Below are 21,363 nucleotides of genomic sequence, written 5' to 3'. Positions count from 1 at the left end.
GGCCGTCGTCGCTACTCCCTTCCTCCCTTGCAGTTGAGCCATCCTGCCACCGCCGCGACCATCCGTGGCTGCGAGCCTTCCTCCTGTGCGCAGATCGGGGGTGTCATGGCTGACCCAAGCTCACCGTCGCCATCGCACTGTTCCTTTCTCCTCCCTCGCTATTGCGTTGCTCCCTCTACTGTCAGCTCTCCCCTTTCGCCCGCACACGGATCTAGATGGGGGCCGGTGGATCCAGGCAGTGATGATGACGCGGGTGGGAGGCGGTGACGGCTGGGAGGCCGGAGCGCTCCTTCACTAGGTGACCTCTAGGTGTTATCACGGGCAGCGGATAGCGGTAACGAGGTCGCAATCTTGATGGAGGAGTGTGGAGAGGTCGACACTTGGTGTGGACGCCAATCTACTCCTCGCTGGCCTCAACGAGATCGGGTCGAGAACGACAACCGAAGCTTGGCACGAGCGTCGGGTGGAGCTCGATGTGAAAGGCTATCGGAGCTCTATCTGGTTCCTCACCAGCCTCGTTGAGATCAGGTCTAAGGCGTCAGATTCAACGCTTTGGCACGCATTATATCCTCGACGATGGATTGTCCCCATGGCCAAGGGAATGGGAAGGGAGGCAGCTGCTCGTCGGAGAAGCCTGCCAATGTTTCTCGTGCCGAGAGAGGAGGGGCGACCGAATACAATGACGGTGAGGATGGCGGGTGGCCATGAGCGAGAGGAAAGGCCGAGGGGATGCGGCCGTTGCTACGCGTGAAAGAGGGAAAACTTGGTGGGCCGAGGGTTCGTTTTAGCCTGCAGCCAGAGTAGCTAGAGTTGCAAGTTTGTTGGAGGATGTTTTTCTCTTTTTATTGTTAAATTCATTTTGTTGTAGATGGTCTTGTACGTCTGTCGATGTAAATACCTTTTCATTTGCATATAACTGTTCCGTTGGGTGCTCTCCCGCAATTTAGAACAACATTTCACTGTTCGGCGCAACTTGCTTTTTTTTTTCCTTTTCTTTCTTTCTCTCGATCCAGCGATGCAAAGCTTGATGGGAATGATGATACCAATCTGACGGCCGAGATTTGTGAAAGAGCAGTCCGCATGGCGTACAGAAAAAACAGAGCTGCAGAGAAGGGCATAAGAATGGTGTCAGGTCTAGCCCTCCAATTCCCAAAGACGAGACGACTTTTGTTAGTACTGTCTGCCTCCTCGTCCTCCTCTTCCCTCCTCCATGGTGCCGCACCCGCACAGCACCACACCACCTGCCTAGCGCCAAGCTCCAACAGAAGCCGCTAGCTTGAGGCAAGTCCAAGGAAGGGGGGAAGAGGCAGGAGGATGGGATCCCCCAAGATGGCCAAGAGCGCGATGAAGCAGGGCATCTGGCGCCGGAGGATCGGCGCGCCCTTCGCCGCCGTCCTCGTCGCCGCTGTCCTCGCCGTAGTCGTCTTCTCCGGCCAGTTCGCCAAGGGCCCCAACGGTCAGTCTGCCCGGATTCCTATTTCGTCTTAGTGCTCCAACTCTCTATATAGACTACAGATATGCTCCTTCCCCAGTGCGATATGCGTGCGTACTTAAATTTCGAGTCCTCCCTCTTATAGCTTCCTCGCAATTTGCTCCGGTACAAGTTGACAACACCCTGCGGCCCACGCGCGATAAGCCGGTCTCCGCAGATCAAGGCAAGAAGAACAAACCTTAAAGCCTCAAGGATTTTTAAGTCCTATTTCCCATTCCTAATTCCTAATTCTTGAGGTTATTTTGCATGATTGCTGTTCAGACTTGGAGAGAACGGTTTCTTCAAAGCTAGAAGGGGAGGACACTGAGCAAATTAGACTTGGTAAGGTTAGATATAGAAAATGGGGATTTTTCTTTTAAATTATTGGAGCTCGTTGATCTTTTATGACATTCCAAGCCGGATTAGTCGAATTTTATGGTTTGGGTTCGGAGATGCAGAGGATGGACAGTCTCCCAACAAAGAGGCAGCAATCGAAGAGCAGAAACCATCCCAGGCGGCTGCTATTGATCAGGATGACAATACCTTAAATCCTGGTGCGATGTGATTCTTGCTATACTGTTTCACATGTCCCAATTTAGTGGCGATTTTCTTTTCTTTTTTTTTTTTTGGAATTCTGACTTCTGAATTGTGACAAAATGTAGGGCTTAAACAAGCTTCTGGAGATGAAAGGAGCGCAGGAGGATCTGGTAAGTGGAGCTATTTTCATTGCGACCAAGGTGGTCAGTACTACTATTTCTTTAGCATGCTATATCTTATTTTTTACTTTTTCTTTGGCTCCTTAATAGACTCATTGGGCAAGGAATCTCCTCCACAAAGTCAGGAAGGAGACGGAGGCACAGCAGAGTCAGGTACTGTACAGATACATGCTTAATGTAGCTGTCTGTTTGTATGTTTTTCATACACTACTGACGATAAACAGACTAGCTTTCCTGGAACTAGTACAGCAGCACGGATAGTGTTCCAACTTCACCTGCACAATCAAGGACTAATAGAGCAAAGAGAGTTATTCAAGAGGGAGGTTAAAGGGGAAAAGTTGTATTGGTAGTAGTAAAGTTGATCCTTGCGGTGGACTAAAGCTACCAGTGAGCCATATGCTTTAGATGCACCACATAGAAATGCATTGTTTATAGACTTTTCTAGCAAGTAGGAGCTAATTATTCATGCTGGTGGTCCATGTTAGGAAGGCTTGTGCAGCAAGTAGATAAAAGCTGTTTGTGTTGTTGGGGGAACAGGGCTGTAGTGCCATGGGCGGAGCTACCATGATTCCTACGTATTTCCAGGAATACCCAAGTTTTTTTTATCAAGAAACAAGTATACTTCAATATATGCACATGTACACGTATTAGTTAGCCAAGTACTCTTCCTCACTAAGATGCGTAAAGATGAAAGGTTTAGAAAAGTGAAAAATCTTCCTGATCTTTCCATTATGATTGTTGAAACAAAGTTGCACAATAGACATGAGATTGTTTACAAGCTTCTCAAATTGATTCTAGTACTTCCAGTAGCAACAGCTAGTGTTGAAATAATCTTTTCTGCCATGAATTATGCGAAGAATAAATTGAGAAACAGGCTAAGGGATCAATACTTGAATCATTGCTTGGTCACATTTATTGAGCGTGAGGTGTTTTTGAAAGTCAAGGACTGTGATATTATAAACCGCTTTCAAACCATGAAGGAACGTAGAATTAAAGCTACTCTTCCAAGCCATGAAGGAACCGAAATAGAAAATTAGAGGTACCATGTAATAATTTGTAGTTTTATTTCTTCGATTATCGGTATTGACATACTGTGAACCATTGATTTTTTCTACTATGAACTTTTTTTTGTTAGACGGGAATACCCAACTTTGAAATCCTGGCTCCGCCACTGTGTAGTGCTAAACTGTGAAAATTAAAGAATAATTTTCACTGTCCTAGGTAATATTGCAGTTCGAACTCTAAACATTAGGAGGCTACTACTTCAACATAACATTTTTTTGGTGGGGAGTTCTCTGGAATAAAATGGGTATAAGTCCGCTAGGATACACGGGCCCTGTGAGCAAGCCTGTCTATTTTCGTCGTGTTATTAAATTAGCCTTATTGAGAGCTTGTTATGCCATCCATATTTCAGTATTTTTAGACCGCTCAGGAAAATAACATTACGCCACACTTTTGAATTGCACAAAGTCAAGAAAAAGAGAATGATATACACCTAAGTATTTTTATTGCGTTGTTTTCTTGAATTGCCCAGAGCAATGTCAGGGGCATGGCAGGAACAGAGAAAATATTGTGGCATGGCAAGGATTAGCCAGTCTTGTTTTGTAATTTGTGGAAACATCATTTGTAGAAACCCTGTTGTCATATTTGAATATTTTATTTGCTAGCAGACACAAAATAGAAATCTCCTCCAGTGCATTCAAAATTTGACACCACAAAAATGAGAAATTTGAGAGTTATTTTTACATGCTGATATTTCTTGACAATTCAAATATATAACCTCCAGTTTTTGCTAAACAGGTGCAGAACCGTACATCAAGTGTACGGCTCAATCTGACATAAAGATCTGTGACCTCTCCAACCCCCGGTTTGACATCTGTGAGCTGTGCGGCGATGCTCGCACCATTGGACAGTCCTCCACTGTTGTGTATGTCCCACAGAACCGTGCTTCCAATGGTGAAGAGTGGATTATCCGAGCACAGTCCCGAAAGCACCTTCCCTGGATCAAGAAGGTGACCATCAAATCTGTGAATTCCTCAGAACCAGAACCAATATGTACCTCCAAGCATCACATCCCAGCCATTGTCTTCGCACTAGGTGGGCTAACAGCAAATGTCTGGCATGACTTCAGTGATGTCCTTGTCCCACTGTTCCTTACTGCCCGTCAATTCAACAGAGATGTCCAGCTTATCATCACCAACAACCAGCCCTGGTTCATCAAGAAGTATTCTGCAATCTTTAGCCGCCTCACGCGGCATGAGATTATTGATTTTGATTCAGATGGCCAGATCAGGTGTTACCCACATGTCATTGTTGGTCTCAGGAGCCACCGAGACCTTGGCATCGACCCAAGTTCTTCTCCCCAGAACTATACAATGGTAGACTTCCGGTTGTTTGTCCGAGAAGCCTATGGACTGCCTGCAGCTGAAGTGGACATACCCTATAAGGCTGACAAAGATGACCCTGACAAGAAGCCCCGGATAATGCTGATTGACAGGGGCAAATCCAGGAGATTTGTCAACGTGGCACATGTTGTACAAGGGCTGGATTGGTTTGGTTTTGAGGTGGTCAAGGCCGATCCAAAGATCGATTCTAACCTTGATGAATTTGTTCGCCTTGTTGACTCCTGCGATGCAATCATGGGCGTGCATGGTGCGGGCTTGACTAACATGGTGTTCCTGCGGTCCGGGGGAGTGGTGGTGCACATTGTGCCATACGGGATCAAATTCATGGCTGATGGGTTCTATGGTGCACCTGCACGGGACATGGGTCTGAGACATGTCGAGTACAGCATCAGTCCAGAAGAGAGCACACTTCTGGAGAAATACGGTTGGAACCATACTGTTATCAATGATCCTGAAACCATCAGGAAGGGCGGATGGGAGAAGGTTGCGGAGTTCTACATGTCCAAACAGGACATTGTGCTCAATATGACAAGGTTTGGACCTAGCCTGTTGAATGCAATAGAGTTCATTATGTAAGTTTGTGAAATGAGGTTTTTGTGTTTGTTTTAGCTACAGCATTCTACAGTCACGAAAAAAATACACTTTTTTGTTGGCCATAGGTGGAATAGGTATTGTTGTTTTAGTGCTGCTTCTGTATAGGATTGTCGGTGTTAGATTTGAATAACCATGATCAACTGTTACAGGAAAGATGACAATAAACCTGTGTGCTGAGTTTTCTTAGAACCAAACCCCAAGTCCATATATTGGTTGCTTGGAAACGAGGGCTGTTTTGGTTTGTTGCCAAAAACATGTCCTACCAAATATCTGGGAGAAACGCTTAGGATCGGGTGCTCGATGTGGCAAAAAAAAAAGGGTGCCACTAATGTGACTGCACGTCTGCACTACTTCCTCTTTTCTCTCTCCTACTCTCGTAGGCTATATTTTTTTCAAAAACTTTTTCTCCAAAATTGCATACCTAATCTATAACCTGATCATACCGTTGTATTTATTATAATTAAATCTCGTATATTTTAATGAAAACAATATATATGTTTTCGCCTTTGATATTCGATGTATAATACGTTTAAAGAAAATGTTTCAACTAGCGATTTGACTTTGTTGTACTACCTCCATTTCAGATTATAAGACTTTCTAGCATTGCCCACATTCATATAGATGTTAATGAATCTAAGCACACATATATGTCGAGATTCATTAACATATATGTGTGGGCAATGCCAGAAAGTCTTATAATATGAAACATAATAAGTACATATTAGGTTTGTGTTGCAGAAAATCTTCTTTCAATGGTGCATATGGTGCTTTTGGATATTTCAACTGGCATCTCATAATGTGTCATTAGTTCATTTGCAAATGTTGCAAGCGATGTTCTTGTATTGTTTCAGCAAGTATGTTATGGTGTTTCAATAGTTACAACTCCATATTTCACGTATCATACAAAAATGTTTCAATTAAAAATACAATTGAAATATAACCTTGCAAGATCTTGTTATAAATGTTTAATTGAAATGAATACGACGATTTAATTGGATTGTAAATTAGATAAATAGTTTAAGAAGTAAAAAGGACATAGATATATAATAGTATGCAAAGCATGGGATGCATGCATGCATGGGTAACTAGCAGCGAGAAAAACAAAGATAGATGCAGGAAATGATACGTGAAATATTAACTAGATGTACCCCTTGGTCCAAGATAGTGCACCATCTTTAACCCATAATGCATTAAAACAAGAGAGAAAAAAGCAAGCCCAGAACGCGAGCAAGAGAAGGCCAAGTAGCAGGTTGCTGGTGCACGTCGTGGTCGTTGCCCTATCCTAGGCGCGATGCCCCGATCACAACTACACGCATGTCACCTCGACTTGTCCTCTCTCTTTTCTTTCTTTTTACTACAAAAGATGCCTATGCGTATAGTTGAACTAATCCTTGGCTTTCTACTATTTCTATTCAATCCTTTGAGCATCTAGTTGAACAAATCTCCATGTAGCAAAATCTTGATAGTATATGGAGGTGCGGACGTATATTTTTCTTCTCCACAAATAACAAACTCTGTGGCAAACAAGAATTTCTTCTCCACGGATAAGTAACCTAGGATATAGTTGGTGATCAACAAGTAACTCGTGCATATGCCTCTCCATATACTTGCCAAGGATATGCAAACTCGCTGGCAATTGGCACAGGATCGCACACCCAAAGTCACAACAATCGCAATAGAGTGAGAAGAAATTCTTAGTAGCGCACAACAACAAAACAAAGAAACAGCATTCGAATTTTTTGAACAATTTTCTGGTTTCTATTCCTTCTTGGAAACAACTCCATGACTCTTTAATACATGCTATAGCATGGAAGTTGCTACTATTTGTAGTATGCATGGAAGTTAAGTATCTGTGCATAACACACTCACCCGTGCAGGGACAACGCATACATATTCAACCATGCATGCAAAACACACACACACACACATTCATAAATGCATGTGAAACATACTCACTAATGCATCCACTCAAGAATGCATGCAAAAGAATCTCATAAGTGGAATGTGTAATACCCTCACAAAAAATAAATCGAAATTGTTTGATTTATTGGTTTCGGATTGCTTTGCAATATAATAGCATCAAAATAAATAAATAAATAAAATACCTTTAAGTCATGGGCCCAACCAACCTGGGCCAAAGCCCAAGAAGTCCAACCCACTTCCTCCACCCCCATCTAAAACCCTAGAGGAGGAGGTACCGGATTCCCTCCCTCCCCCCCCCCCCCCCCCCTCGTACTTTGGTCTCCCTCTTCTCTGCATCAAACCTTGCTCTCCCTAGATCTCCACCACGGTATTTTGGATCAAGAGGAAAATTAGATCAGTGCTCCCCGCTGTTTTTTCCCTTGGAATCTTGAAGGAAACCCTAGGGTGTTTATAGTGCTTTAATTCATGGTATGTGAAGGTTAGAGAAGGGGTTTTGATTGTGGTGGTTCGGTTTGGTAGTGCTCCACGTGGGCAAATTTACAGTGTTTCCATTTTTTGATGTTTTGGGGGTCTAAATAGTATTTTCTACAAAAGTATTGTATAACTAGGAAGTTGTAGGTAATGCATAAACCTATCTTCTGACCAAAGGGCGCGATTTTATCTCATTTTGTTTAGGCGATATGAATTTTTTAGTATGATTGTTGCTTTTTATGTCATAATTTGGATAGCAGTAGATTAAACTGTTTTTGGAGGGGTTAAACAGTGGAATCAGTCAGGCCGCCTATAGATAAAGTTATAGAGATTTTTCTTAGTATTTCCATATGGGAACATATCCATGGACACAAGCTTCTCGTGCACACTCCGTGCACACCACCAAGCAAATGCCACGAAAAATTCTATGAAAAAATTGGACATTTACTTCTAATAGTATTACACGTATTTGCAAAGTCTCATATTCAAATTCATTATATTTTAGCCGTAACAAAAAAGTGAAAAAATTGACAATTTTTAGGGTAAAAGTCTATAAGAATTTTGTCTTTTTTGTTACTGCTAAAATGTAATGAATTTGAAGATAAGATTTCACATGTTGGTGTAATACTATTGGAAGTATGTGTCTAATTTTTTTCTAGAATTTTCTGTGATATTTGTTAGTTGGTGTGCACAGAGTGTGTATGGGAACCTTGTGTGCAGAGGATATGTTCCGTTTCCATATTGGTAAAATATATGTTGTTTGGTTGAGTAGAACGTTAGATATAACTATTTTAATGTGGCTGTCAGATTTTTGTAGGCAGATTCTGAAGTCTGCTTTCAAGCACGAATTACACTATTTAAATGGCAAAATAAAAATATGCTTTCTATGTAAAAGTTTTAGGTCTTATTATGTAGTTTTCCAAAATATATTTATTTGCAGTCATAGCCTTTTTATATTTCAAGATATAAAGCTTTGAAGCAACACTATTATTTATAGTCCAAGCAGTGCTCCTTGTGATTACGTTTTGATGAGACGGGGCCGCATGTGCATTTTTTTTCATTGTTTTATATGCATGTTTGAGTGCGTATGCTGAGGTCGACTTGTGGATAGGTGGTGGTGCTTAGGATCATGCTTGGTATCATCTCTTCGTTGTTAGATGCAAGTAAACGTAGCGGTGATTTGCTACAACTTTGACATGTTATTTTGTTCTACATCCACTTTGAAATTATATATCATCAACCAAGATATTATTATATGTTAGACATAGGATTTACCTATCTGAATCATAATTATTGATTTTACATTGTTTATGGTTATGTTTTATGCTTTTGGTGAGAATAATGATATATTGTTTTCCTATGAAGGAATGTAGTTTTCATATTATTACTCTAGAATTCAACCTATATTTGCATTGCATTTGGAGTTATCTCGCGAACCTATAGTTGCGAATGTACCGGTACAACATCGTATATTGACATAATATGATGCAGCTTCACACCTTATTGGGTGTGAAGGCAGGAATACATATCATTGCATCGCATATGCACACATTGCATATTGCTATGGAAGTGATCGAAGTTGTCATTGAGGAGTGTCTGCATCTGTATAATTTGAGAGAAAGTGAATCTACTTTCATTGATGATGATATGAGATTTTTGCTCTTGGATGTTACCTTGTCTTTATATCACATCTTAGCCCTATATCTAACCCATTACATAATGTACTTGTGGTTTAAATAACTTGTTAAAACAATTTGCTTGTTGAGATTCATTCTCACCACCTTATAGCCTTTTCAAGTACTTGGTCAGATATGTTTGCATGAAGGGATGGTATTAACTGCACTATCGCACGACATGATCTCACTTAGTTATGAATGTTGTAGTATACTGACAAGATTACTTGTGTTTAGACATAATGAGTTAATTAAATACTAGAGTTGTTGATCATGGATTATCTAACTTTTTTTAGGCCATCCCTACATGTCGGTCAGTTGTTGTATCATAACCATAACCTATATATTGATGCTTGCACTATATCATCTTTTTGTTTTAAAAGAGATGATGTCGAAATTTCTTCATTTTGGCACTTTAGTAATGTTCTTTAGTGGTATCCCAGGCTTATGTAGTTTTCTAGGGTGTTACAGAATGCCATGTGGCCACTTGCAACCACCCACCAATAGGAATGCCATGTGGCCACAAGTCCACAACCAGGAGTAATTGTTGATGGTCGTTATAGATCAGTTTAGCTATACTTGCTATGCATATTTGTTTTAGAATAATATATTTCTACTTGTACTTGGAGTACTATTTGTTTGCAGAGATTAGCACATAAATGAAGAAGAAATGAAGGAAAACTCACTCCTAAGCAAGCTCAAGGATAGAGGGACCCACATGTCAGGTGTAACCGTCCTGAAAACCGCCATAAGTACCACAACTGTCAATAGGACCCACATATTAGTCTCTCTGCCGAATTTGGAGCCCTGCTGGGCTGGCCCATGTTCAGCCAAACCCTGGCAGCGGCCGTTCAGCTCGGCCTTACATATGGACGTCTAGGATTGCTTGCTGATGGCGGTTGCGGGGCATTTCCGACATTTCGCATGCTCTACAACCGTCATACATGCTTATTTAAGGAGTGCTTCACTTCACACACACACACACTCAAGCAAGAAGCTTTGATCTCTCTCTCAAGTTTAGTTTAGTGCTCTAGAGGTAAGTGGAGTAGAATATAATAGTTCTCGAATTCCTCGAGTCTTTGGAAGGTTCCGGGTATGTCTCTAGTAGCTTTCCTTTCTTCTTTTGTAAGACTTTCGGAATTAATAGAATATCCTTCTTTATATACTTTCAGTACTTTACTTTATCTGAGTACTGGTTTTACTTTATATTTGTGCCGATATAGTTGTGTGACTAGCCTACCAGAGAGGTGCAGTGGTGTGAGTTTAATGTTCATGCAAATGATTGCTCTATATTTTTCTCGAGGGTATAGAGTAGTATTTGATAATGTAAGCGTGGTACTTAGATTGTTAGATATCATTAATTAGGCATATATGCTACAGGACGGTAGAGGTGAGCCGCTGATGGTGACAGCTCAGCACAGGTATTCCTCGACGTTAGTATATATTCCTAAGACACTTTCCTAGGAGGTTACTCCTCCGTATTTAGCCCCGGTTGGATGGCCATGACAGGTTGTTGTAAGAAACCCGGCATCCTGGGGTGGTCTCTCGAAACACCAGGAGGGCACTGTTAAGGGGTATTGGTTAACATAAGTGTATACTAGCAAATGTAAGCTAAAGTTGAGTGTATATAAAAAGTATAGGAATGATTACCTTTCTATTTCTTCTTCCACATAGTCTACAATTATTTAAATGACAGAGCAATTTCTGCGCCATTGCTAGGAATTCATATTTCTAGTAATGTTGTTAAGAATTACAAAAGAAATACCAACAGTCCTATTGTGGTCCAAGATCACGAACCCCAAGCAGGAACCACATAGCCGCCGCCCTCGCTGATGGTAGCACCTTCGTCAGTGCATCCACCCATTGCTCATCTGTGGTAATGGACTCAATGGCGATCTATCTACCTTCAACACATTCATAGATGAAGTGATACCTTGTTTCAATGTATCTACAAGAATGCGATGGTGGACTTCTCCGACCTCAATTCTATCCTGACCAGCTCGGCCATTAATGCCTTGAGCCAAAGTTCATAGCACGCTATCGCAGTCACCGCCATGAAAAAGAAACGGCCTTCTACTTCTGCAAGTTCCATGAAACCAGGCAATCGTTGATGTAGAGTGCCATATCGCTTGTGCTTTTTCGATCATCAAAGTCATCGTCCAGATCAGTGTTTACGCAGCCGATGATATCCTCTTCTTTGCCTCTGTTGGTATTTCTTAACGACATTACTAGAAAATTAATTCCCAGCAATGGCACATAAATACTTCTGGTATATTATGGTCACAGAGATCATCCGCAAGCGCATGGATATACCATTGTAGCATTTCACCTGAGAGTATTCCAAGGGTATCGTATTTATTTTATCCCGTGGGAAGATCATGTAGAGAAAACTTGACTAATAATTTATATATTACTTGTGATAATCATATTCTAAGCAGGGGTTAAGATAATCCAAGGGTAGAGTGACACACAAGCATTAATTACTCATTCTCATGATATATCATCTAAGCTAAGTGGAAAGAAAAGAGAGAAAATCTATTCCTATACTTCTAATATACATAGTATACATAGATTCTAGTTAACTGATATACTAGCTAATACCCTCTATCCGATGCCCTCCTGGTACTTCGAGAAGCCACCCCTGACTGTCGAGTTCCTTATGACAACCCGTCATGACCATACAACTGGGGCTAAATACAGAGGAATACCCTCCCCAGAAAATTAACTTAGGATTATATACAGGCGCGAAGGAATACCCGTACTGAGCTGTCACCATCAGCGTCCCACCTCTCATCCGCAGCATATAACCCCAAATAATGATATCCCGTAATCCAGACACCACGTCTAAACTACCAGATACTACACTAATATCATCGTCATGACATAGAGTAATTGCATATGCAAACATTATACCGCACCAAAGCATCTCCCAGATAAGCTAGCCGTATATTCAGTATAACATGAACATATTGTAGAGTAGGCATTCATATACTTGGAAAGTATTTTAATACCATAAATGTATATAGAAGAGTATTCTAATAAAAGTACAAAGCTTACAAAAGAGGAAAGGAAAGCTATTAGAGCCATACCCGAAATCTTCCGAAGGCTTCCAGACTCCTGATTTCTACTCTTTTCCTATTCCACCAGCTAGATACTACAAAATTAAACTTGAGAGAAATGAGAAAGCTCTTGCTTGAGGTATGTGTGTGAAGTGAGAAGGTGAAGTCTTTATATAGAGGTATGTATGACGGTTGTGGAAGGGGAATTGTCCGAAGTGCCCTCCAACCGTCATTGGGATGCAATCCTGGACGTCCACGCCAAACCCTAGCCTCAACGGTGGAGATGGGGGTTCGGCCGAACCATGGGCTGGCCTAAACCAGCCCATCTTCAGTTGGCGACCCCCTCTATTGCTTCACTTTGTAGACTTGTGAATTTTTGCCCAATTCATCGTGTCAATTTTGAGTTCGTGGCCTATTCGCTACATAAGTTTGGTTCTCGACATCATCCGATTGATTTATCGTCTGTGTTGATGTCGATTCTCCTCCACTTTATGATTATTCTCTACGAAAGGTTAGTATACCTAATACTAGTGGAATATTATTATTCTAACATTTATATGCATTGCAAGCATCACTAGTTCTTCTCTATTTCGGTAATATTGATGGTCGAAACTGATCGATAACAACCGTCAACAAAACCCCCCAAGCTTGAACCTTTGCTCGTCCCGAGTGAAGGACGAAAGGAAACAAAGACTTGGTTGTTGATCAGGAGTTGCTACTATGCTGCATATCTCAAAGATACAGGTGCAAGGTATATGTACTTTCTCTCAGATTAAATAATCTTTGGCACGGTGGCTTACCCTTACCCATGATTCCCACGAGACACTGCTTCTCCTTGCCTTGGGCGGTTGAAAGACAGAACAATAATTTAGAGCACTAATCACCCAATATTTATTCAACTCTTATTCCGGAAGTTTTCAAATGATTTTTGCAAAAGAAACCCAAGTCCCTCAAATGATTCACTCAGTCTCTCCAAGTGTATCAATTTGAATTCCTCACCAAATGTTGCCTTTTTTATTCCTACTCTAAAGTTTGATATGTGGAGCTCAGTAGGGACCAAACATGGCATACTTGCATTCATATTTATTACTAAGTCAAAAACTTAGACTAAAGCAAATAACTAATCATACTCAAGATCAAGATCGTGCAATGTGTGTGTGGTATATGATGAAAAGTGGTACATGAGGAAAAATAAAGAAAATGCTTCTCCTTTGTGCTTACTTTCTTCTCCCAAAAATCCTTCTTTTATTGATTAGGAGAGGACATGGTTACACATTTTTTTTCAACATCATGCTCATGCTTGTGAGAGCATAACTTTTTTTTTCATCACCATGCCTTTTCCTCCATCTTTTTTTTCGAAATGACCTTTTTTTCAAGAGAAGAAAGCACATGAAAGTATGGAGAATTTATTTTGGTGGTAATATGGAGATGGAGTGGCATGGAATATTTGCATAGCTCCCAGTGTAGGAGTTTAGCAAGTGCATATATGTGGGTGTATGATCTTGATCATAGAGCCTGAGAAGTATCTACACAAGTCTCAAGAGTTTGACAAAGTTCAATGGAATGCAAGCAACCAAAATGTATATGGTTTAATCATGACGGCACATTTTTTGCTTTGGTAGGAATTTTCATCAAATGAGGAACTCTTAATTTTATCATTTTGAAAAACAAACATCCGGAATTCAAACAAAACTAGTATCAGGATCATAGCAACTCTTATTTACCATCTCATATCTTACAACTTATTAGACTCAGATCAGCAAGTACAGCTCATTTACCTCAGCTTCCCAGATAATTGTTGGCTACTTATATTTAACCTTTGAGAGAGCACTTACCATGAACCCATATATTAGAGATATAAAACAGAGCAACTATTCATCATTTCAACAAAGAGAACTAGCTTGTCTTACTTAGCATGACTCAAACCTATCATATTATTTTGGTATTTTCTATTTTGCAAATTTTTATGTTGTTTTTAGTTTATAAGATGCAATTGGAAAGCAAATATGCAATTGGAAAGGGAAATATGCAATGTGATACAAGTTACCTCAGTGGGGGGGAGAAATGTCTCCCCCCAAGCTTGGCTTTCACTCAGGGTCCTTGATAAGGATTGAACCCCTGAAAGCGAAAGTACGCTTGAAGGTCATCGTGCTGTTGCTGCATCATGTTGTTGAAGTTGGCGAACTGAGTATCAGCAGATTGTTGCCATTCTTGCGTTTGTGCTATGTGTTCCGTCAGGTTGTACTGGATCTCTCCCGTCTGCATATCAAGGGTGTCCATTCTCCTAGTGATTTCACCCAAGTCCCTACGAGAGGAACTTGAGCGCCATTCACTTGGAGATGGAGGCATACCACTTGATCTAGAAGGTTGGTCGTCCCCCCAATATATGTCATGAGGCGCACGCCACCGATCCTCACTAGCACTTGCCCAGCTTGAGACTCCGATGCTGTGGCATGGAGCTTGGGTCCATCCGGGTGCATCCCCAGTTGGCTCCCAACATGCCTCATACATTTGCACGGGTGTTGAGGATGATGAACTTTCTCGTTCGTTCCTTGTCATGTTTTGCGTCTCCTTGTATGCTCCACCTGCACGAGATTCTTCTATGGTCTGCAGGGGAATGATTAGTTCACGGCAGTTGTACAAATGATACCACGCATTTGGCAACGGGATTTCATTTGTACAACCGGGAAAAAAGTAAATCAAAGACCCATCTACTCCATGTTTCAGAATATGCCCTTGCACTAGATAAGTCTCATCAACACACGGACGAGCGGCTGAGATAAAAGCAATTTGGTCGCTAACGACCCCTAGCCCTTTTGCTATCCGAGTAATCAGAGAAGTGCACTCAACAGGAGCAGAGAACTTTATACTTTCTAACCATTGCCTTATCATACATTTTTCACAGGAGCAATTTTGATCTTTCTAACCATGGCAAACATGATAATCAATTCATCCCCCCTAATGGGTCTAAGATCACCTCTAGGAAACAAAGTCATAGCAATCCATTTGTGCATGAGCCTAAGTGTAGGATTATGGATATCATTCGTCCTAGGTTTCTTGCAAATTGGAGCACCAGAAATATCTTCCCAAAACCTATTTTTCTCGAACCCAGAAATTCCTTTCTGGAGATCGATCTTACAGGAATCGTGAAAACCAATAAGTGTACTTAAGCCTTTCCATGTAAGTGTGTACTCTTTATGGAAAAAGCGAAAGGAAATTCCATCTTCTATTTCTTTCAAAGTGCACAGGAATTGCAAAGTAAGCAAACGAGAACCATGCTCATCTACCACAGCAAATCTCTGCCAACCAACAGCTTTCCAAATAGCACGAAATTCAACATCCATACCTTTTTTTTAGCAGCTCCGGTGAGTATTCTCGCGTGTGAGCATACTCCCGGTCGCTCAGCATGTAGTAGGCTTGTCTCTCCCGATCACTGACAAGGTCGAGGTTGGTGTCGTTCAAGAGTCGTAACGGAGCTTCGGCGTCTTCCATCGAGACGTCAGTTGATGAACGAGTACTAGACTCCTCATGACGACTTGATGAAGAGTCGGACCCCTTGAACAGATGAGACAATCGCCTCCCCATTCTGCACAATGGAGCAAGAACAGACTAACTCGGCGGGGGTTAGAATAGCAAAAGTTTCACCCGCCGGTTTGTTTCACCAAAGCAACTTGTATATATGCAACTAATGTTTGAAAATTGAGGGAAACTATCAAAACTTGAATGAACTTGAGAGCAAACTTTGGAGAGGGAATGGAAATGTGTTGAAATGGGGTGGAATTCGCTCTCCCGGCCGGTTGGCTTAAGTAGTGCACCCACAACGATCAAAACTAACCTGTGGGGCCCACTAGCCGTTACCTCAAAAAGGGAGGCAGCCGACCGTTGCCTGGTTGGTTCGGCCGAACCCCTGGTGGGCCCAACCAGCCCCACTTTCGGCTGTTGGATTCGAACGGTCAGTGTGGTCGTGGCACAGTGAATTTTCGTTGAAAATTTTATTTTGGTTTGCTCTGAAAAATTTATTTGAAGAATTTCCTCAAAATTCAAAATAAATCCTAAATGCAATTTTGAAATTCAAACATGTGATGATGCAAAAATTCAAATTGGTGAAAGCAAATATGCAGATACATACCAATTTACCTGTTGGCGAAGGTCGCGTCATTTTAGGTCCGACGTGCAAGACCGTACCTCCTTCCGATTTAGTTCGTGGATTTTCCACCTGTCGCCAGAGGTGATGAAGCGGGCGTCTTTGGCTTTTCCTTCCACACCTTCCTTGGCTTTAGTGCGGAAGACGGCTTCCTCTGAGCCGGCTACTCTAGCTTCTTGGGTGGTATGGTTGGTTTTACTAGCGTCCTCCAATAACGATTCCTGGGCATTGTTGTTTCCTTCTCCAGGAAATTCTGCATAAATTTTACCAGGCTCTCCGTTTTGGGTGGCTCCACTTTGACCACTTGAATATTCTGCGAGTTCGGCCCATACTTGATCCTGACCATGGAGCATTGTTCTGTCCTCGGCTGAAACTCAAACTTCTCCTCCTTCCCGTTGATATGGAAACGGATACTCCCCGTTCCCGCGTCAATGTTGGCTCCCGCGGTGCTAAGGAACGGACGCCTCAAGATGAGTGGCGTCTATTTTCCCGTGTCCATGTCCAACACCATGAAGTCAACCGGGATGAAGAAATCCCGTATCTTAACTGGCACATCCACCGCTATCCCTGCCGGGTAATGGACTAACGAGTCAGCCAGTTGTAGGCGCATCGGTGTTGGTGCCAACACCATGAAGTTGAGCTTGTCAAAGGCGTCCTTTGGCATGACGCTGACACTAGCTCCAAGGTCGCATAAGGCATGGTCGAACTGTTGTGCCCCGATCGAGCAGGTGATCATAGGACACCCCGGATCTTTCTTCTTTTCCGGGAGCTTGTGGAGTATGACGTTGCTGCATTGCTCCGTCAGCTTGACCACCTCCGTTATTGAGAGCGGTCTCTTGTTGTTGCGTATGTCCTTGAGATAATGGGCATATGTTGGCACTTGCATAGCATCCAACAGCGGCACGTTGATGTGGATTTTCTGGATTACTTCAACAAAACGAGCGAATTACTCATCCACTGACGGTTTCCTACTCCGTTTTGGAAACGGCAGCAATCTTGTGTCGCAGTACTCTTGCGGCCCGGTCTTTTCTGGCTGAACTTCCTTGTCAGCCGAGTCGTTAGATGGTGCTTCTTTTGCAGTCCCGTCAATTCCTGCAGGGTTAGGATACATCGGATCACGAGTGGACTTACCTCCCCTCGTCATGATCGCCTTCACATGCTCAACGGAGGAGTCGGGTTGCCCCAGAATTCTCCCAGTTTCATTTGCAGGAACTAAGGATGACAACTGAGCTAGCTGGGTTTCTATCATTTTGTTAAAGCTCAGCTGGTTTTGAAAAGCAGAAGCAAAGCCATCTAACTTGACATTAATGTTCTCTAGGATCTTGTCATTGGCGGCAAGCTTTTTGCTTAGCGCATCAGTGGTTTTAGCTTGTGCAAAAACTAGATCCTTCAAGGAGGGTAGGTTAGAAAAGTTACCGTTGTTGTTATCTCCTTGATAATATGGGCGTGGTAGGTTCCACCCCTGACCTTCTTGTGGACGGTACCCGTTGTTGTTGTTGCCCATGTACATCGCCTCCTCACGGGTTTCCGGGCAGTCATTCCTAGAATGACCCGTGTTGCCGCAGACCTCACACGTAGCGTGTGAGTCCAAGGCCTTGACGGTGCCTTGTGGCCGTTTCTCGTGGTCGTCCAATCGCTTCATGAGGAGGTCCAGCTTGGCAACAAGCAGTTCCGTTTCCTTGACAGTGTGCATGCCTCGCTGACGGGTCTGGAGTTGTTCCTCGCTCCAACCCATGTTGGAGAGCATCTTCTTTATTAAATCAACGGCTCCTTGAACCGTTTTAGAGAAGAAAGCTCCTCCAGCTGCCACGTCCAGGTGATTACGGGACATTGGGGTCAGCCCATTGTAAAAATTATGCAGGATTAGCCAGTCGTCCATCCCATGATGAGGACAGGCGGCTACGTACTCCTGCAGTCGTTCCCATGCTTCCAGAATGGACTCGTCCCTTGTCTGCTGGAAACTGGAAATCCTTCCACGAAGGGCATTGGTTTTGCCCATCGGAAATAATTTCGAGAGGAATGCCATAGAGCATCTGTCCTAGGTATTGACAGCAGCACGATTGGCATAGAACCACTGCTTCGCTCTCCCGAGAAGGGAGAATGGAAACCGCCTTAGCCTGATGGCGTCTGGACTAACGCCCTTGATGGTGTACGTGCTACAGATCTCCAAGAACTGTTGCAGATGAGCATTGGCATCCTCGTTAGGCTTGCCACAGAACAGGCTAGCCTGCGCCATCGTGATGAGGCTGGACTTCAAGTCGAAATCCACATCTCCCATGTTGATTTGCGGCCCAATGGCCACATTGTCAGCAGAGGGAGCAGCAAATTCGCAGAGAGTCTTGCTTGCCATAGTCTTGAAGGTCGGTGGCGCTGGTACGGCTGGTATCTCTGTTGACGGTCGTTATCGATCAGTTTCAACCATCAATGTTACCAAAATAGAGGAGAACTAGTGATGCTTGCAATGCATAAATATGTTAGAATAATAATATTCCACTAGTATTAGGTATACTAACCTTTTGTAGAGAATGACACTAAAGTGGAGGAGAATCGACATCAACACAGACGATAAATCAATCGGACGATGTCGAGAACCAGACTTATGCATGAATGGGCCAAGAACTCAGAAATGACATGACACACTGGGCCAAAATTCATAAGTCTACGAAGGAGGACAACAAAGGAGGCCGCCAGTCGAAGATGGGCTGGGTTGGGCCAGCCCATGGTTCAGCCGAACTCCCCACAGCTCCGTTTGATCCAGGGTTCTCCTGGACGGCTGAGATGGCTCCCCAATGACGGTTGGTGGGTATTACCGACCTTTCCAACCGTCACAACCATCATTGGGAGGCTATAAAAGGAGCTCTCATCCTCACTTCACTCACACACCTCAAGCAATAGCTCTCTCATTTCTCTCAAGTTTAGTTTAGTAGTATCTAGCTGGTGGAATAGGAATAGAGTAGAAATCAGGAGTCCAGAAGCCTTCGGAAGAGTTCAGGTATGACTCTAGTAGCTTTTCTTTTCTATTTTGTAAGCTTTATGGTATTGAAATACTTTCCGAGTATATGAGTACCTACTTTACATTATATTCATGTTATACTGAATATACGGCTAACTTATCTGGGAGATGCTTTGGTGCGGGTATAATGTTTGCTTATGCAATTACTCTATGTCATGACGATGATATTAGAGTAGTATCTGGTAGTTTAGGCGTGGTGTCTAGATTACGGGATATCATTATTTAGGGTTATATATTGCGGATGAGAGGTGGGCCACTGATGGTGACAGCTCAGTACGGGTATTCCTCCACGCCGGTATAAAATCCTAAGTTAATTCCCTGGGGAGGGTATTCCTCCCTATTTAGCCCCGGTTGTATGGCCATGACGGGTTGTCGTAAGGAACTCGGTAGTCAGGGGTGGCTTCTCGAAGTACCAGGAGGGCATCGGATAGAGGGTATTAGCTAGTATATTGGTTAACTAGAATGTATGTATACTATGTATATTAGAAGTATAGGAATAGATTTTCTTCCTCTTTTGTTTCCACTTAGCTTAGATAATTTATTATGAGAATGAGTAGTTAATGCTTGTGTGTCACTCTACCCTTGGATTATTTTAACCCCTGCTTAGAATATGATTATCACAAGTAATATATAAATTATTAGTCAAAGCTCTCTCTACATGATCTTCCCACGGGATAAACTAAATATGATACCCTTGGAATACTCTCGGGTGAAATGCTACAATGGTATATCCGTGCACTTGCGGATGAACTCTGTAACAATAATATACCAGAAGTATTTCTGCGCCATTGCTGGGAATTATATTTCTAGTAATGTCGTTAAGAAATACCAACAATTCCTAAATTAATTGACCGAAAAGTTACTAATACCCTAGACTAACTCTAGTCGAGAAACTCCACTTGAATAAGCGACCAAGATTTTCCCCATGAACCAAGGAAACGAAATCCAAAATTTTCTCGAAACAAATCCACGTGCAAAGAGCATATGAAGATGAAAAGGTTTTAGAGGACTCTTAGGGTTTCCATTTGGCTTGTCCTACGTTCAAGGTCAGCTCTAATACCAACTTGTCATGCCCAGAAATTTATGAACCAGAATTCCAAGCAGAATGTGTATTAAAGCCTTAGCCGGGATTAGCTCGGCTAGACAAACGACAAAATTGACATACAGATCCACGTGTTACAAACATTATAAAAGTCTTACAAATTCAGCACAAAGGTAAAGCTAGTTAAAGTTAGGATAACTGTTGCTAGCAACGTGGCGACTCCACTCCACATGCATCCTCGATGGTAGCAGCGAAGCTTACTCCTCCGAGTAGTAGTCCAGCCCTGAGGTGGGGGTGGGGGGAGTAGAGCAAGACTGAGTAGTACCAAAAGGAGGTATGACACAAGGATTTCCAAGGAGGCTAGGGGTTCTTTTGCATAAAATAGTTATAAAGCAATAGTTGAAAGCAGAAAAACTATTGAAGTAAATTATGCAATATTAATCATTCTTGCCCAACGCTAAACCACATTGTGATAAGCCCAACCATCCACCTAAATTGCACAAGTTCCATTAACTCAAATTATTAATGATGGGGCTAATCACAGTGAAGATAGTTTATCGCCCATAATCGCGGGCATGGCTATTCGAATAGTTCTACTCTAGCCAAAGGTGTACAACTGTATCCACAATACATAACCGCACAACATGTTTCCGTGCGCCGACATGGCACCACGACATACCAGAAAGGAACTCTGACAGGATCCTTCGCATAACTCCCTCTAACCAAAAGCACCACACTGCAGGTTTCAACCATAACCTTAAAACCAAGGTAGGGAGCCCCCTCTTGTGCCAAGGTGAATCCGGAAGCCGCATATACCGCCACCCGGTCCATCCAATCTCCATCGCACCCAAC

General features: G+C 42.5%; 1 protein-coding gene and 1 non-coding gene across 3 annotated transcripts; both read left to right on the top strand.

Annotated features, from left to right (window-relative positions):
* The first annotated feature begins 1,128 nt into the window (after positions 1-1,128).
* On the top strand, positions 1,129-5,380 carry LOC127763874 (beta-1,2-xylosyltransferase XYXT1-like). 2 transcript variants are annotated; one of them, XM_052288674.1, is made up of 7 exons: positions 1,129-1,456; positions 1,578-1,655; positions 1,754-1,813; positions 1,930-2,025; positions 2,134-2,178; positions 2,278-2,340; positions 3,988-5,380. In XM_052288674.1, the coding sequence occupies exons 1-7, from the start codon at positions 1,315-1,317 to the stop codon at positions 5,166-5,168; spliced, it is 1,665 nt and encodes a 554-aa protein (XP_052144634.1). In that variant the 5' UTR covers positions 1,129-1,314; the 3' UTR covers positions 5,169-5,380. The 2 variants fall into 2 exon arrangements, with proteins under 2 accessions (XP_052144634.1, XP_052144633.1); XM_052288673.1 differs by having other exon boundaries at positions 1,924-2,025.
* Positions 5,381-18,333: 12,953 nt separating this feature from the next.
* LOC127764881 (small nucleolar RNA R71) lies at positions 18,334-18,440 on the top strand. The gene has a single exon (XR_008016019.1). It is a non-coding gene; the product is annotated as a small nucleolar RNA R71 (small nucleolar RNA).
* The last annotated feature ends 2,923 nt before the right edge of the window (positions 18,441-21,363 follow it).

The sequence above is a fragment of the Oryza glaberrima genome, chromosome 2 (genome assembly GCF_000147395.1).
Source record: "Oryza glaberrima chromosome 2, OglaRS2, whole genome shotgun sequence".
In the NCBI taxonomy this organism is placed as follows: domain Eukaryota; kingdom Viridiplantae; phylum Streptophyta; class Magnoliopsida; order Poales; family Poaceae; genus Oryza; species Oryza glaberrima.
The sequence above is the reverse complement of the archived record's forward strand: the minus strand, read 5'-3'. Positions and strand labels throughout refer to the sequence as shown.